The sequence below is a fragment of the Salvelinus sp. IW2-2015 genome, unplaced genomic scaffold (assembly GCF_002910315.2).
Source record: "Salvelinus sp. IW2-2015 unplaced genomic scaffold, ASM291031v2 Un_scaffold2041, whole genome shotgun sequence".
In the NCBI taxonomy this organism is placed as follows: Eukaryota; Metazoa; Chordata; class Actinopteri; order Salmoniformes; family Salmonidae; genus Salvelinus; species Salvelinus sp. IW2-2015.
Genome location: NW_019943386.1, coordinates 132,225 through 150,437, shown reverse-complemented (window position 1 = coordinate 150,437; position 18,213 = coordinate 132,225). Strand labels below are relative to the sequence as shown.

The 18,213-nt window shown below is 41.4% G+C and overlaps 1 protein-coding gene across 1 annotated transcript in view; it reads left to right on the top strand.

Annotated features, from left to right (window-relative positions):
* LOC112072794 (interferon-induced very large GTPase 1-like) overlaps positions 1-17,061 on the top strand; it is a 27,652-nt gene extending 10,591 nt beyond the window's left edge. Inside the window, exons 4-7 of the mRNA XM_024140180.2 lie at positions 9,103-9,229; positions 9,719-9,970; positions 10,081-10,341; positions 10,442-17,061. Of these exons, the coding sequence (XP_023995948.1) occupies positions 9,103-9,229; positions 9,719-9,970; positions 10,081-10,341; positions 10,442-15,123 (5,322 nt within the window). The 3' untranslated portion in view covers positions 15,124-17,061. The remainder of the gene's footprint in view (positions 1-9,102; positions 9,230-9,718; positions 9,971-10,080; positions 10,342-10,441) is intronic.
* Positions 17,062-18,213: the final 1,152 nt, after the last annotated feature.

Below are 18,213 nucleotides of genomic sequence, written 5' to 3'. Positions count from 1 at the left end.
GCTTGTGTTGTAGGTTATTATCCTGCTGAAAGGTGAATTTCTCTCCCAGTCTCTGGTGTAAAGCAGACAACTAGATTTTTCTCTAGTATTTTGCCTGTGCTTTGTCACACCCTGGCCTTAGTTATCTTTGTGTTTCATTATTATTTTAGTTAGGTCAGGGTGTGACATGGTGTAGTATGTGTTTTTGTATTGTCTAGGGTGTTGTATGGTTTAGGGGTTAAGTAGAGTAGATGGTTTAGTGTTCAGTGTAGGTGTCTAGGAAAGTCATGGTTGCCTGAATTGGTTCCAATTAGAGACAGCTGGTTATTGTTGTCTCTGATTGGGAGCCATATTTAAGGCAGCCATAGGCTTTGCTGGTTGTGGGTAATTGTCTATGTCTAAGTGTTTAGTGTCAGCACTTATGTTTGTATAGCTTCACGGTCGTCAGTTTGGTTATTTTGTTAGTTCATGTATAGTTGTTCGTTTCTTGTTTGTTTTCTCTCTTCTTCAATAAAAGAAGATGTAAGATGCAAGACGATCGTGACAGAATTACCCACCAATCTAGGACCAAGCGGCGTGTCAAGCGGCAACAGGACCCACCTACACAGGATTCATGGACATGGGAGGAGATACTGGATGGTAAGGGACCTTGGGCACAACCGGGAGAATATCGCCTCCCTCGTGAAGAGCTGGAGGCAGCTAAAGCTGAGAGGAGGCGATATGAGGAGGCAGCACGGAAGCAAGGCTGGAAGCCCGTGAGTACAACCCAAAATTTCTTGGGGGGGCCTTAAAGGGAGTGTGGCGAAGTCAGAGGTAGGAGACCTGCGCCTACTCCTTGTACTTACGCTGAGGAGCGAGAGTACGGGCAGACACCGTGTTACGCAGTAGAGCGCATGGTGTCTCCTGTACGCGTGCATAGCCCGGTTCGGTACATTCCAGCTCCACGTATCGGCCGGGCTAGATTGAGCGTTGAGCCGGATGTCATGAAGCCGGCCCAACGCATCTGGTCACCAGTGCGTCTCCTCGGGCCGGCTTACATGGCACCAGCCTTACGCATGGTGTCCCCGGTTCGCCTACATAGCCCGTACGGGTTTTCCACCTCCCCGCACTGGTCGGGCGACAGGGAGCATACAACCAGGTAAGGTTGGGCAGGCTCAGTGCTCAAGGGAGCCAGTACGCCTGCACGGTCCGGTATTTCCGGCGCCACCTCCTCGCTCCAATCCAGTACCACCAGTGCCTCCTCCACGCACTAGCCCTATGGTGCGTGTCTCCAGCCCTTTACCACCAGTGCCTACACCACGCACCAAGCCTCCTGTGTGTCCCCAGAGTCCTGTGCGTCCTGTTGCTGCTCCCCGCACTAGCCCTGAGATGCGTTGTCCAACTCTACACTGGAGTTGCAAAGAAAAGTACACTAGTAAAAAGCCCTGTATAATTTTAATCAGTTATTTGGACTAAAATAACTGATTGTTGAGCCACCCCGGGTGTGTATTGATAGTAAATCAACTTTAGGCAGATAGCCTAGTGGTTAGAGCGTTGAGCCAGTAACCAAAAGGTTGGTGGATCAAATCCCTGAGCTGTCAAGGTCAAAATCTGTCGTTCTGCCCCTGTATAAGGCAGTTAACCCACTGTTCCTAGGCTGTCATTGTAAATAAGAATTTGTTCTTAACTGACTTGCCTAGTTAAATAAAAAAAATGTATCAGATCAAGAGAACGTCTGCCAGTCAGGAGTCTTAAATATTGGTTTTAGTGATCATATGGTAACCTGCTGTACCCGTAAGAAATCCAAAATGCTACTAGAGCCAGGTAATAAATACATGAAGGTACGGTCTATGAAWCAATACTCAAAATAACATTTTGTAGAGGTCCTTGGAATTTTGGATTGGTCTCATGTACTAAACTGTGATAATGTTGACCAAGCTTGGTATGTTAAAAAAAATCTGGTTTCTGTCTGCAATCGACTCTCTGGCTCCGATGAAACGAATTAGAATCAAACGGCGGTCAGGGAAATGGATCACTTCCGAGATCTTAAACCTAGCCAGATTCAGAAGGACAAATCTACAACAAGATTATGACGGTTATATAAACTGTAGAAACCAGGCTAGATACAAAATGGATAAAGGCCAAATCCCAACATTATATAGACGCTGTTAATGACAACTTACATCAGCCTTGTAAACTGTGGAACATTTTAAAGGACTTTGTCTCAAAAACTCCCCATAAGGTAATCAAAAAGAAWGGAGGACCAAGGCACTCTTCATATAATTAATTAAAATGCCTTTATTTGTATGGCATGTTCTAGAGGTCGACCGATTATGATTTTTCAACGCCGATACCGATTATTGGAGGACCAAAAAAAGCCGATACCGATTAATCGGCCAATTTTATTTGTAATAATGACAATTACAACAATACTGAATGAACATTTATTTTAACTTAATATAATACATCAATAAAATCAATTTAGCCTCAAATAAATAATGAAACATGTTCAATTTGGTTTAAATAATGCAAAAACAAAGTGTTGGAGAAGAAAGTAAAAGTGCAATATGTGCCATGTAAAAAAGCTAGCGTTTAAGTTCCTTGCTCAGAACATGAGAACATATGAAAGCTGGTGGTTCCTTTTGACATGAGTCTTCAATATTCCCAGGTAAGAAGTTTTAGGTTGTAGTTATTATAGGAATTATAGGACTATTTCTCTCTATACCATTTGTATTTCATATACCTTTGACTATTGGATGTTCCTATAGGCACTTTAGTATTGCCAGTGTAACAGTATAGCTTCCGTCCCTCTCCTCGCCCCTACCTGGGCTCGAACCAGGAACACATCAACAACAGCCACCCTCGAAGCATCGTTACCCATCGCTCCACAAAAGCCGCAGAGYAAGGGGAACAACTACTCCAAGTCTCAGAGCGAGTGCCGTCACCGATTGAAACGCTATTAGCTAGCCATTTCACATCAGTTACACCAGCCTAATCTCGGGAGTTGATAGGCTTGAAGTCATAAACAGCTCAATACTTGAAGCATTGCAAAGAGCTGCTGGCAAAACGCACGAAAGTGCTGTTTGAATGAATGCGTACGAGCCTGCTGCTTCCTACCATCGCTCAGTCAGACTGCTCAATCAAATATCAAATCATAGACTTAATTATAACATAATAACACACAGAAATACGAGCCTTTGGTCATTAATATGGTCGAATCCGGAAACTATAATTTAGAAAACAAGACGTTTATTCTTTCAGTGAAATACAGAACCGTTCCGTATTTTATCTAAGTCTAAATATTGCTGTTACATTGTACAACCTTCAATGTTATGTCATAATTATGTACAATTCTGGCAAATTAATTACGGTCGTTGTTTGGAATAAATAGACTTCACACAGTTCGCAACGAGCTAGGTGGCCCAAACTGCTGCATATACCCTGACTGCTTGTACGGAACGCAAGAGAAGTGACACAATTTCCCTAATTATAAGAAATTCATGTTAGCAGGCAATATTAACTAAATATGCAATACTTGTGTATTGATTTTAAAGAAAGGCATTGCTATTTATGGTTAGGTTTGGTGCAACGACAGTGCTAAATCATCACCCGTTTGGCGAAGTAGGCTGCGATTCGATGAGAAATTAACAGGYACCGCATCGATTATATGCAACRCAGGACACGCTAGATAAACTAGTAATATCATCAACCATGTGTAATTAACTAGTGATTATGTGAAGATTGATTGTTTTTTWAAAGTTTAATGCTAGCTAGCAACTTACCTTGGYTTCTTGGTGCCCTCGCGTAACAGGTAGTCAGCCTGCCACGCAGTCTCCTCGTGGAGTGCAATGTAAGGCAGGTGGTTAGAGCATTGGACTAGTAACCGGAAGGTTGCAAAAACTAATCCCYGAGCTGACAAGGTAAAAATCTGTCGTTCTGCCCCTGAACAAGGCAGTTAACCCACCGTTCCTAGGCCGTCATTGAAAGTAAGAATGTGTTATTAACTGACTTGCCTAGTTAAATAAAGGTGTAAAAAWATATATATAATAAAATCGGCCAAATCGGTGTCCAAAAATACCGATTTCCGATTGTTATGAATAATTAGGGCCGATTTCAAGTTATCGGCCATTCCGATTAATCGGTCGACTTCTAGCATGTTCAATAGAAACAAAGTTTTAAAAATCCGACGCGTTTCGGCTTCATGGCCTTCGTCAGGGAGTACAAAGAAATTATAATACAATGTCCTCTTTTGAACAGCTTTTTCCAATCAGTCCTAATTAGAAGAGGGAGTGGTTACAAAATTGATTGGACAACACCTAGTAAGCAATACTATACACATTTAAAAAGTGAAATACTGTAGATGTGTTATAAAAAAAAATTACTCCAAGCTAAAAGCATCAGAACGCCGAGAGAGGTAGTTCTAAACTTAAATATGACTGGGCAAAGTGCCAAGAAAAGGAAAGCCATCTATTCCATAGTACACTGGAAGACAGCAAACATGGACAACAACAGTCTAAACATAGCTGAGGGCAATAGAGCAAAATGTCCACTAGATGACAGCAAATGGACCTATCACGACCCCACAGAAAAGGTGAGAAATCCATATCTTCATTTAAACCAGGGTACTTAGTGGTCTGTAGTTTGTAAATCCAAAAACGTACCCTTTGGTTTAGTTGTTTAAGACGGTCCCCTTTTCTAATTGAGGTCGGAACATGATCAATACCCATAGCTTGTAGGGAGGCAGGGTTGCCATGGTGTAAGGACTTGTAGTGCCTTGCCATGGGGTAGTCTTCATTGCCTACCTGTATGGCGTACCTGTGTTCCGCTAAGCGGTCTTGAAGGCATCGCTTTGTCCGTCCAATGTAGAACACCTTGCACTGTGGCMATTCCAATCTGTAGATGACATGAGTGGTTTTGCAGTTAATGAAATGCTTGACGTGATACTCCATTTTAGAAGCTGTGTCAACAAAATACATTTTCTGTGAAATATTTCTGTAAAATGGTTTCATTTAAAGAGCCCTTGGGTTTGTGGTCTAGCCAAGTTTTTTGAGAGTCACCAGGAAGATAGCTGTGGACTAATTTGTCAGTTAGGGTAGGACATCTCTTAAAGTTTATGACTGGTGGCTCAGGGAAGACTTGGCGTAGTAGCGTATCACCTTGGATGATTCCCCAATTATTTTTTATGGTTCTTTTAATGTTCGTGTAGTTATGGCCTGGATATTGATGATGTTTTATGTTATGACCAGGCACAGGTTGCAAATTATTTTAACACATTTTTTACCACTATAGCCTCATCTCTGGTTAAGAAGTTACCCACATGCTCTGGACACTGGCCAGTCTTTCGTTAACAACTTTTACCATAGCATAACCGAGGACAAAGTTTCCAATCTACTATGCTTAATGAGCACAAACAAAGCAACTGGGCTGGATAACCTTCCTGCAAGATTCATAAAGGATAGTGCTTGTGTCACTGCTAAAATGATAATGCATATTGTAAACCTTTCTATTAGTAGTGGTACATTTCCCAAGGATCTCAAAACAGCCCGTGTGGTTCCGCTCCACAAGAAGAGCAGTAAAACAAATGTAGGAAACTACAGGCCTGTGTCAATCCTCAGCACCTTATTCAAAGTTGTTGAGAGATTAGTTTTTAATCAACTTGAGGSATACCTTCTTGAGCACAAACTTCTTTATGAACTCCAATCTGGCTTTAGAACAGCTCATTCCACTGGTACTTGCCTTATCCACCTTTTTGACCACATCAACCAGAAAAGTGAGAAGGGGAACTATACCGGTATGGTCATGTTAGACTTGCAGAAAGCTTTTGACACTGTGGACCATGATATTCTCCTGATGAAACTGAAATGCGTGGGTCTAAATGATGTAGCAGTGAATTGGTTTAGGTCTTATCTGACCAACGGAACACAAGTATGTGATGTTGGTGATGTTCTGTCAGAGGCGAAAGAAATATCCTGTGGAGTACCGCAGGGATCCATTTTAGGGCCTCTTATTTCTTATATACGTTAATGATATGCCAGATACAGTAAAGTGCAAACTATTGCTTTATGCTGATGATTCAGCCATACTGGTACCAGGGAAGGATACAGTTTACATAGAGGAGACCCTGAGTAAGGAATTGCATTTAGTTAGAGATTGGTTGTCACTACGTTTGGGAAAAACTGAATCGATTTTGTTTGGAACAAAACTTAGATTGCTTAGGGCTGACAAGATAACGGTAAACTGTACAGGCAAGGAGATTGAATCTAAAACAAGTGTATCTTATCTTGGTGTGTCCCTAGATCAATCCCTTTCTGGAGACCTGATTGCTGCTAAAATTATTTCTAAAATGGCTTTGCTCCTTTCATATTTACTTTGATCCTGACAAACTCCCCAGTCCCTGCCAGTGACAAGCATACCAATAACATGATGCTGCCACCACAATAATTTGAGTGTTCCTACGTGGTGCAGACTCAGTCCTGACTTACACTACCGTTCAAAAGTTTGGGGTCACTTGTCCTTGTTTTTGAAAGAAAAGCACATTTTCTGTCCATTAAAATAACATAAAATTGATCAAAAATACAGTGTAGACATTGTTAATGACTATTGTAGCTGGAAATGGCAGATTTTTTATGGAATATCTACATAGGCGTACAGAGGCCCATTATCAGCAAACATCACTCCTGTGTTCCAATGGCACGTTGCGTTAGCTAATCCAAGTTTCTCATTTTAAAAGGCTAATTGATCATTAGAAAACCCTTTTGCAATTATGTTAGCACAGCTGAAAACTGTTGTGCTGATTAAAGAAGCAATAAAACTGGCCTTCTTTAGACTAGTTGAGTATCTGGAGCATCAGCATTTGTGGGTTCGATTACAGGCTCAAAATGTCCAGAAACAAAGAACTCTCATCTGAAACCTTTCTGGCCTTAGAGAGCTGTACAAAGAAGTCTATTCTTGTTCTGAGAAATGAAGGCTATTCCATGCGAGAAATTGCCAAGAAACTGAAGATCTCGTATAACGCTGTGTACTACTCCCTTCACAGGACAGCACAAACTGGCTCTACCCAGAATAGAAAGAGTGGGAGGGCCCGGTGCACAACTGAGCAAGAGGACAAGTACATTAAAGTGTCTAGTTTGAGAAACAGATGCCTCAAGTCCTCAACTGGCAGCTTCTTTAAATAGTACCCGCAAAACACCAGTCTCAACAGTGAAGAGGCGACTCCGGGATGCAAGATGGGCAAAAGAACACAGACACTGGACAGAGGAACTCTGCCTAGAATGCCAGCATCCCGGAGTAGGTGAACCTTCACCCCAGTCTGAGGTCCTGAGCGCTCTGGAGCAGGTTTTCATCAAGGATCTCTCTGTACTTTGCTCCGTTCATCTTTCCCTCAATCCTGACTAGTCTCCAAGTCCCTGCCACTGAAAAATACCGCCACGGCGTAATGCTGCCACCACCATGCTTCACCGTAGGGATGGTGCCAAGTTTTCTCCAGACGTGATGCTTGGCATTCAGACCAAAGAGCTCAATCTTGGTTACATCAGACCAAAGAACCTTGTTTCTCATGGTCTGAGAGTATTTAGGTACCTTTTGGCAAACTCCAAGCAGGCTGTCATGTGCCTTTTACTGAGGAGTGGCTTCCGTCTGGCCACTCTAACATAAAGGCCTGATTTGTGGAACGCTGCAGATGGTTGTCATTTTGGCATTCACTTCTCTGACCAAGGCCCTTCTCCCCCGACTGCTCAGTTTGGCTGGGCGGCCAGCTCTAGGAAGAGAATTGGTGGTTCCAAACTTCTTCCATTTAAGAATGATGGAGGCCACTGTGTTCTTGGGGACCTTCAATGCTGCAGACATTTTTTGGTACCCTTCCACAGATGTGTGCCTTGACACAATCCTGTATCGGAGCTCTAGAAACAATTCCTTTGACCTCATGGCTTGGTTTTTGCTCTGACATGCATTGTCAACTGTGGGAGCTTATATAGGCAGGTGTGTGCCTCTCCAAATCATGTCCAATCAATTGAATATACCACAGGTGGACTCCAAGTTATAGAAACATCTTAAGGATGATCAATGGAAACAGGATACACCTGATCTCAATTTCCATTCTCGTAGCAAAGGGTCTGAATACTTATGTAAATAAGGTATTTCTGTTTTATACTTTTAATACATTTGCAAACATTTCAAAAAAACTGTTTTTGCTTTGTCATTATGGGGTATTTTGTGTAGATTGCTGAGGATTTCTTTTAATTTAATCAATTTTAGAATAAGGCTGTAACGTAACACAATGTGGAAAAAGTCAAGGGGTCTGTATACTTTCCGAAGGCACTGTATACCTGTCTCCTGTAAGACCCTATGATCCGTGAACCGCAAATGATTGACAGCAAGATGTTGTCTATCTACTCCTTATAGTGTTCTCTAAAATATGGAGTATGTCTAGATTTAAAAAAATGTCACATTAATTTAGTCACCATTATAAAAATATGAATATCTCAAAAGTACTCTTTTTGATTTTGCATATTTTTTGACATATTTCCAAAATGAGTGCTCTGTTACTTTTTCAGTTAATATTTATTTTATTTAAACCTTTATTTAACTAGGCAAGTCAGGGAGAATGATCTAACAAACTACATTTTTGCATTCACTAATCATAAAACTATTTACATGTAATAGAAATTAGGGTACATTGGTGGACACAATTCAAACGTATTAAAAAAAAAAGAGAAAAAAAAAAGATATATATGTGAAGAATTGTATTTCAGAATCTAGACATCCTCCATAGTTTAGAGCACACTATAAGGAGTATAATCACACCAGGATGATTTCTGTATTATGTACAGTTAGTTCATGGGTCATAGGATCTTACAGGAGTCATGTATAGGTCTGAAAAAGGCCTAAAAGGGCCACTTTCATCATGATTTTCCAAACATTTAAAAAGGTATATCAAACATCCAAGTTTCTATGTGATAACTGCCAGAACAATCTGAGATACCAAAAGTATTTTCGGGCTTTCTTGGCATGGAATCGCCCTTGTTGACTTTCACCAGGCCCTGTACATATTGTGGTTGTCCTTTAAAATGTACACTCTTTTATCAAGTACTTTGCAATTTGCAGTGTGCTGAATTTCTATTACATTTTTTTGAATTCCTTTTTAAGGACTTTCAAGATGCAAGTGATCTATTCCTTGACTTATATCTTGGGAAAGATGAGGACACATCTCAGAGAGTACAAGCTGACAGTCTGGACACGGAGCCATCTCAACAGATGGATGCTGCTGTAGCAGGTACTTCAATAATATTAGAGGAATTATTCTGTACCTCTGATTTTTTGACAACCGTATACTTTATCATTTCATAAAAATCATTACCAGTTGCTTTCCATTCACAAACACTGCATGTATGCTTATTTGCATTGAACATTGAAGGAACGTTACTTTATTCACTGTGAACGGCGATCAACACTGGTTCTAACTGTTTCAAAAGAATCGCACTCGTTTTTCACTATTTATCACTATTTCACTACTGTTATTATTTTACTATTATTATTATAGCATAACAACAGTAGGGATGATGCAGTATAATAGCATGTATTTATAAACGTTTCATGCCTGAAAAGAGTTGTGTTGAAGACTCCTTATGTATAGTTGAAAGATATTTTCAGGTTTGTGATTGGCTGCTATATCTCATTTCCTAGCCCAGAGATGAAACATGTATATATTTCTTCTTGTATATATGTGAAAGTTATTCAAACATTTTTTTGCTCTCTTCCACAGAGCCCACCTCCCCCGGAGAGATAACAGTTCATTATGTTGGCAGTGACTCTGTTTCTCTGAGCTGGCGCCCTTCTGACCGGCGGTACGCGTTGACCTACTCCTGCAACACCCAGAGAGAGATCCGTTCCATCCAAGGTTCCAGCAGCGCTGTTGTGGAAGGCCTTTATCCAGGGACGGAGTACACATTCAGCGTCACATCGGTCACAGAAGATAGGAATCTGAGCGCGGTGACCACAATGTCCATGTATACAAGTAAGTGCAATGATTCAAACATTTCCTCTTGCATTACAGGAAAAATAGTTTTGACTTGTTTTCATTCTTCAAGTTGTAATTGAATTGGGCCCTTTTTGTCCTTTTTGTAGAACCTCTGCCACCTGAAAGAGTAAAGATTGACCAAGTCAGCAGTGAATCAGTGTCTCTGGGTTGGGACAAACCGATTGGTGTCACTGAGGCATGTCTCGTGACCTGTTCCTGTGATGGGGAGGAAGTCCAGAAGATAACAACAGAGTCCAACACCCTGACGTTCTCCAGTCTGAGCCCAGGTGTCAAGTACTCCTTTCACGTCTCTACGGTGCTGAAGAACGGGACCCAAAGCAAGTCGGCTGTGACATATGGCCGCACAAGTGAGTGTGTTAAAACGTGGGACAGGAGGATGTTTTACAATCGATTGATTGACAACCAAGGAGGTCAGATCTGAAACCGTTGTTTTCTTTCCCGCCACAGAAACCCACCTGGAGAGTTTGCTGCTGGACCTGGGGTTGGAGCAACACTACACAGAGAAGCTGGACCTTAGCACCGTGCTGCAGATCGATGAAAAGACTGTCACCGATGAACCTGCTCAGACTCTCTCAGCCCTGCCATGGATTTTCCTAAAGAGGTTAATGATGGTGAATGTGACTGCTAGGAGTGTGAAATGTACCTCATTAGGAGGCGAGGCAAGTTGTGATGCTTCATTTTGCAACATAGATCTAGATCTGGAGAGTGTGGTTGATAACCTGGACTCTAGTAATGTTGTAAACCCCTTAGACATTGTGACTGCTCTCTTTCTGTGTTCCAATGGTTTTCTCCAGCAAGAGATGGTTTTGAAAATGTCAATGTGTCAGTTTTCAGTGCCCCTGCTTCTCCACAATTGTGACACAGAAGAGTGTACGCTAATGCTCTGGGCCATGAGAGACATTGTCAAGAAGTTCAGACCGCATTCATTGGCAGATTCCAGAGGATTTGTTGAAGACAGGATTGTTCTCTCTGACCTCCCCATGGTCTCTTTTGTCAGATTGGGCGAGTGCTCTCTGTCCAAGTCTCTGATTCTAAACAAGCTGCTGAGTAATCCTCAACAGTATCACGACACGTTTGTCCACCACGACATGGAATGTGGCGATAGCCCAAGGAGAATATCCAACGGATTGGTTGAGATAAGCTGGTACCTCCCAAGTGGGAAAAAAAACATTGATATTTTTGGTGAAGCTATTGCTGTAACCAATCTTAGAGGGGACATCAGTTCTTTTGAAACACAATATTCCTTTCTTTGCCAGACCTCTGCAGCAGTCTTTGTGTTCTTTGACAACCTGGACACCAAGTACAAGCTACTGACCAGCCAACACACCAAGGCTCAACTGTTTCTAGTGGGTAACACACAGAGCAAGAGCTTCAGCATTGATGCGTTGAAGAGAACAGCAGCAGAGTTGAACTTGAAAAAAAGCAGCATCATCCTGAAGACCAAACAGATGAATGAGGCAGACTTTGTGAAGAACCTGCGAAACACAGTTGGTGAGTTGATTAAGAATTCAAAGTCCAAAATGTCATTGGAGCAGATGGCTGAAGTGGCGCATGAGCTTGGAATACTGGTTGATGAGGACTACAAAGAATGTCAGAGTGCCAAGATAAATGCTGACGCAATCACGTCAAAAATTTATGACACACCACAGTATAAGGAAAGTCAGCTTCCCTTGCAAGGACAGATTTGGAAGGAGCTGGCACGTATAGAGAAGGAGGAATGCAGACTGCGGAAAGCTGGGAACCAGAACCTGGAGATGTACAAAAGTGAACTCCAAACAGACAAGAGACAACTTAGGGAACAGCAAAGGAGATATGACATTTCAGAGGCAATGACCTGCTTCATAAATGCAATATCAAGCACAGGGCTAGAAAGGACCTATTTCTTGAAATGGATGAGAATGAACCTGGACAATATGGCTCGTAAAAACCTTTCTGGCCTTAGAGAGCTGTACAAAGAAAAGTCTCAGAATTCATCTGAAAACAAAGATGAAATTGCAGACCTTGACAGACAGATTTCAAACAGTTCTTTGGGAACTGAGCATTTCCTACGTGAAATGGGTCAACTGTATGAATCTGCAGTCTTACTGGAAGAAACTGAAGAGTCAAGGCAACAACTGAAGCACCTGCCCAGACTATGTGCTGAGTTGCTTCTGGATGGGTTTCCTCTGGAGCTGGTGGATGGAGACGCGTCTAACATACCTCTGAGATGGGTGAGTGATGTGCTGCATCAGCTCAATGTCTTGGTGCAACCGAAGAGCAAGATCCTGGTGGTAACTGTTCTAGGTGTTCAGAGCACGGGAAAGTCCACTCTATTGAACACAATGTTTGGAGTGCAGTTCGCAGTCAGTAGCGGCAGATGCACAAGAGGGGCCTTTATGCTGCTCATCAAAGTCAAAGACGACTTCAAACAGGAGCTGAACTGCGACTTCTTAGTGATCATCGACACAGAAGGGCTGAAGTCGCCAGAGCTGGCACAGCTTGATGACAGCTACGAGCATGACAATGAGCTAGCCACACTTGTTGTCGGGCTGAGTGATGTCACTATAATCAATATTGCCATGGAGAACTCGACCGAGATGAAGGACATCCTGCAGATCGTGGTCCACGCTTTTCTCCGGATGAAAGAGGTGGGAAAGAAACCCAAGTGTCAGTTTGTCCACCAGAACGTGGCAGATGTCTCGGCACATGATAAGAACATGAGAGACCGGAAAATGCTGCTGGAGCAATTAAACGAGATGACCCAGGCAGCAGCCAGAATGGAAAACAAGGAGGAGAACAAGAGCTTCACTGATGTGATGGAGTACAACCCAGAGACTGGTAACTGGTACATCCCTGGACTTTGGCACGGAAACCCCCCAATGGCACCCGTCAACGCCGGTTACAGCGAGTCTGTATACGAGTTCAAAAAGAACATGATCGAGGTCTTCCAGAACTGTGAAGGCTCTGGGAACAACATCCTGGACTTTCTGGAGTGGACAAAAAGCCTGTGGAATGCTGTGAAGTATGAAAACTTCATCTTCAGCTTCAGAAACAGCCTAGTGGCTGATGCCTACATGAAGCTGTGTGTTGAGTTCAGTAAGTGGGAATGGTCATTCAGAAAGCACATGCACACATGGATGACAAATGCTGAAACAAGGATTTCCAACTTCGGAACAATAGCAATGAAATATCAAACAGAAGACGTGAGGGATTTTCTCCATCATTTGAAAAGTGAAGCCTCCATAGAACTCGTCCAATGGGAGAAGACCCTTCTTGACAACCTAACCAAGTACTATGAACAGGCAGATGGACATGTCTACTTGGTGGAGAGATACAGAGAGGATTTCGCAAACAGCACCAAAAGTCTTAAAAGGGAGATAGAAAACTCTGTTTTGAGTAAACTGGGCGCTGATGTTGAGATTCAACAAGGAATGAACAAGCTTGCCACAATCAAGAAGAACTACACAGCGGTGATGGAGGAGAAGGTGCTGAAGTTGGTTGAGAACTGCAGAGAGAACAAATGTCAGAGGCCAGATCAGGAGCTTGACAGAGAATTTGAAAAAGTGTGGGAGGAAACTGTGCAGGAGCTCTCTTTTACAGGATTGAAGAAAATACACATTGTGAGCCATGTTTTAAGCCAGCTCCGGTCTAACATGATGCAGAAGGCAGTGAATGAAAAGTTGAACAATGTGAAACTTGAAGATCATGGAACAAAACCCTTCATAGTCTCTCCAGGGGGGTTCTTAAAGAAGTTAGTGAGTAGCATTTACATGAATGAGAACACAAGAAAAACCCAGGCCATGGCAGACAACCTCATAGACAAATGCAAAGAATTTGTGAGAGAGACTGTTCAAAATAAGACAAACTACCATGACACATACATTCAAGAGATCCTGCACATGATTGAAGAGAAGTTGGAAGCCAACAAAAATCTTGGGACAAGCAATAAATTTGAACTCTCCATTAAATTGTACATTTGTGGGTTTGCATCCAGGGCTTTCCAAGCAATGCATGAACAGTTCATATGTGAAAACAATCCTCGTTGGTGCCTCGAACAGTTCAAAGGTAAATACTTGGCAGACTTCAAAGACTTGTTCAGTGGACAAGATCAGTGTCAGAAGAAAGCTGCAGAGTTCACCAACCTGTGTCTCAGACCTGCAGTAGAAGCCTGTGTCACCAATTCTCTGGGTCTAGAAATTGTTGATGTCATGTTGACGGGACAGAATGCCTTTCAATTCAGCTCTCGGACATTTTTCCAGTACTCTATCCTGAAGGAACTGCTGTCAGCATTCAACTTTGACGACTATGTGAGCTACATTTGTCACTATGAAGCTTTTGTCAAGAATTGGATTTTGAATGAAATCTTGAAACGCTTTTCACAAGGGAACAAAATGTTTGAATTGGAGAAGTATCAACTCAATGGGATTATCAAAAGAATCAATGAGGCAATCTCAAAGGCACAGACTAATGAGAATGACAACATAAAGGAATTCCTTCAGGGCATATGCAGGGAACTTGGAGAGAAGCTGGTTATTCCCCAAGATGCGTTGGAAGCCACTATGATCCTCAACAATTCCAAACAGGAACAGTTTGCCCACTGGCTCAAAACATCTGTGGTGGAGATGGAACAGTCTCTGACAGAAGAATTCCAAAAAGCAGGGGATGTGAAAACGAAATTGAAAAGACAGAAAATCAAGCCTCAGAACGAGCTGTTCACAAGAGTGTTTGGCTGCGGGAAGCAGTGTCCATTCTGCGAGGCACCATGTGAGGCAGGAGGGGAGGCCCACAATGAGCACTGTGCCTCAATACACCGACCACAGGGACTTGGTCAGTTCAGGTTTACTGTCTCAATGAAACTTTGCACTGACATCTGCTCCTCTGCGGTGTTTAGTGAGGGTTCATTCAAATGCTACGAGACAAATGAAAAACTTCAGCCTTTAAAAAAGTACAGAGAGATTTTTCCCAACTGGCATATCCCGGCAGATCCCAGCATACAGGCCTCAGACTACTGGAAATATGTGATGGCAAAATTCAACAAGGAATTTGCCATACAGTATGTCGCACACCCTGGAGATATCCCCCCCGCCTGGAAACGGATCACAAAGGAACAGGCAGAAAACAGCCTTAGAGAGTCTTTTAGCATTAATTGAGAGCCTCTTCATCATCTTGAAGAAGAGTGGCATCTTGAAGAGTAATGAAGTGTCAGGCCATAGTCAAACAAAATTGTCAGATTTAATAGTAAACAAAGAACATAAATTAATAATACAAGACATCTGCTTCATCACTAAGCAGAAGAGTCTGGTGGCTGGAATGATAACGTGTCATACACTTTGCCTCAGTTACTTTTCTGTCCCAGCAATAATCATTTATTTTTGCATATAATCAAAGTTTAGCTACCATTGATACTTAATGTGTTAGTTTTTTTAAATGTACGTATATTTTGAGAATCTGCATTGGAATAATGGTCATAATTCAAGAGATGTTTTCTTGTCACGTTTAGTTTTTATTTGTGCTAGCATTCACTACATGTTTTGGTTCTTATGTGGTGAATGGGGGTTCATTTTGCTGTAACACTGGGTAACGTCAAGGCATTCTTTACTAGTTTTGATGTCTTCACTATTATTCTACAATATAGTAAAAAAAATTAAAGAAAAACCCTTGAATGAGTAGGTGTGTCCAAACTTTTGACTGGTACTGTAACTTGCTTAAAATTAGACAGTAGGGTGACTCCCCTAGCGGCCAATGACGGACGCCCTAACCACTGTCCCAATAAGGGATATCTCTAGGGAACGTGCTTATTGGGCCAGTATAGTTAGGCCTTGTCCAGAAGAAATCCTAACCCCTCCTTCCTAGGCACATGTGTAGATCTGAAACAACTTGATAGATTTAAATGTGACACACACAAAATGTATGGTCACATTTGTGTTTATGTATTGTTTCTTTGTATTGGGGTTAGAATACTTTTACTGAAATGCCAGTCCTCCAAGGTTTAGCCATTTAGCATTTATACTACTGTTGGCCAGTAGGGGTCAGTGAGACGTGTTCGCTTCGCACTGGGACTATATGCGATCCTGCACTAGGGTGTTCTCATAATTGAGAGAACCGTGCTTCTACACCTGCATTGCTTGCTGTTTGGGGTTTTAGGCTGGGTTTCTGTACAGCACTTTGTGACATCAGCTGATGTAAGAAGGGCTTTATAAATACATTTGATTGATTGATTGATTGAACCTTAGAAAGAGAAGTCACGTTCTCCTGTTTCATCATTTAGCCGGTGTTACATATCAGTAAAGTGCAACAATACACTGAATACCACAATATAGTTTTGTAACTTTCCTGTTGAAGTGAATGTAATGTTTTGAACAACATAGTAATTGTATAACTTCGTACTAGACAAAAAAAGCATGTCGAGTGTAAAATTAAATGATGGCGGTGCATTCCTTTGATCTAGAAAAACGCATTAACTCCTGTTCATTTTTATTTTTGAAAAAGAATCCTGACAATATCCTAAGGGTTTAGAGAGTTTAATGCTGTAACTGTGATGTTTAAGAACTTTTGTAATTGTTGTACTGTAAAATGTTAGAAAAGCGGTTAGCTTTTGGCTAGCTCCGGTTAGCTTTTGGCTAGCTCCGGTTAGCTTTTGGCTAGCTCCGGTTAGCTTTTGGCTAGCTCCGGTTAGCTTTTGGCTAGCTCCGGTTAGCTTCTGGCTAGCTCCGGTTAGCTTCTGGCTAGTTACAGCATCAGCGCACGCTCTGGAAAGAGAGTGGAAAGGCAGGTCACCAGTTCTAGCAGCGCGTCCCCTGAACTATAACGAAGAGGTAGGTGAGAAGCCTGATGACGGAGACGGGGGTGAAAAGGTGAAAAGTACTTAATGGGCTGTAACCTAAAAACAGCTGGCATTTGGAAAGTTTGAGGTGAGGGAGAAAGTGTTGTGGAACAAGTATTGTTAGCATTGTTAAGTATCTTGCTAGCTGGATCAAATTCTCTGTTAGCTAGCCAGAAAAATGTTGAGCCACATTAGCCAATTTAACTGATCAAATAATGTAGTTTATGGTGTGAAAATTAGCTGGCTAATAAAGTCAGACAGCTAAAGTTAGTTAGTTATCATTAAAAAGAAAGGTGTCATTGTACATTGATGATTCATGTTTTCTTTTAAATCGACAATTATAATCCCTCCACAACCTCAGAGGATCTAGATACTTTTTCTAACCTCTGGATTTAAACCAAATTATGATAAGTGTACTATATAAATTCTACTTTTACATTACCGTGTAGTTCACCAATAAAATGGTCTGACCGGGATGTGAACATACTCAGTATACATATCCCGAAAGAAAGAAATTCTCGAAAGTTAGCAAAAATAGATAAGATCTTGCTACCATGGAAAGGAAAATACCTGTCTATTTGTGGGGAAAAATCACCCCGATTAACTCTTTACTCATATCACAGTTGACCTATTTGCTTATGGTTTTGCCTAAACCTAGCGACCTGCTTTTTAAATTATATGAGCAAAAAATATTCAATTTTATTTGGAATGGCAAGCCAGGCAAAATTAAAAGGGCCTATTTATATAATGAATATGAATTCGGAAGGCAGAAATGATTAAATATTAAAGCATTAGACCTCTCACTAAAGGCATCAGTCAAACAAAAGTTATACTTAAATCTGAAATGGTTCTCTAGTAAATTAGTAAGAATGTCTCACCCCATGTTCAAGAATGGCCTTTTCCCTTTTATTCAGATTACAACCTCTCACTTTCAGTTATTTGAAAACGAAATCATCTCCAAAATATCGTTATTTTTTAAACAAGCCATAGAAAGTTGGTTGCAATTTCAGTTTAATCCACCTGAAAAGACAGAACAAATAATACAACAAATATTGTGGTTAAACTTAAATATACTAATATATTTAGTATATTACGTAATTTTTTGATAACATAAAAAAGAAAAAGGTATTCTCTTTGTAAATTATATCATAAATAGGACTGGTGAAGTTGTCACACATGCAGCTAACACAGACATATGGAAATGTCTGCTCTCCCCAAAATTACAACCAACTAATTGCAGCATTACCACAAAAATGGAAAAGGCAAGTGGAAGGGGGAAAAATGAAGGACCTTGTCTGTCAGCCCTGCATTAAAGACCAACATTGGTTACAGAAAATTGTGATAAATAAAAATATATACCAGTTTCATTTAAGGACCAAAGAAATGACAGCTGTGCCATATCAGTTGCAAAATAGTT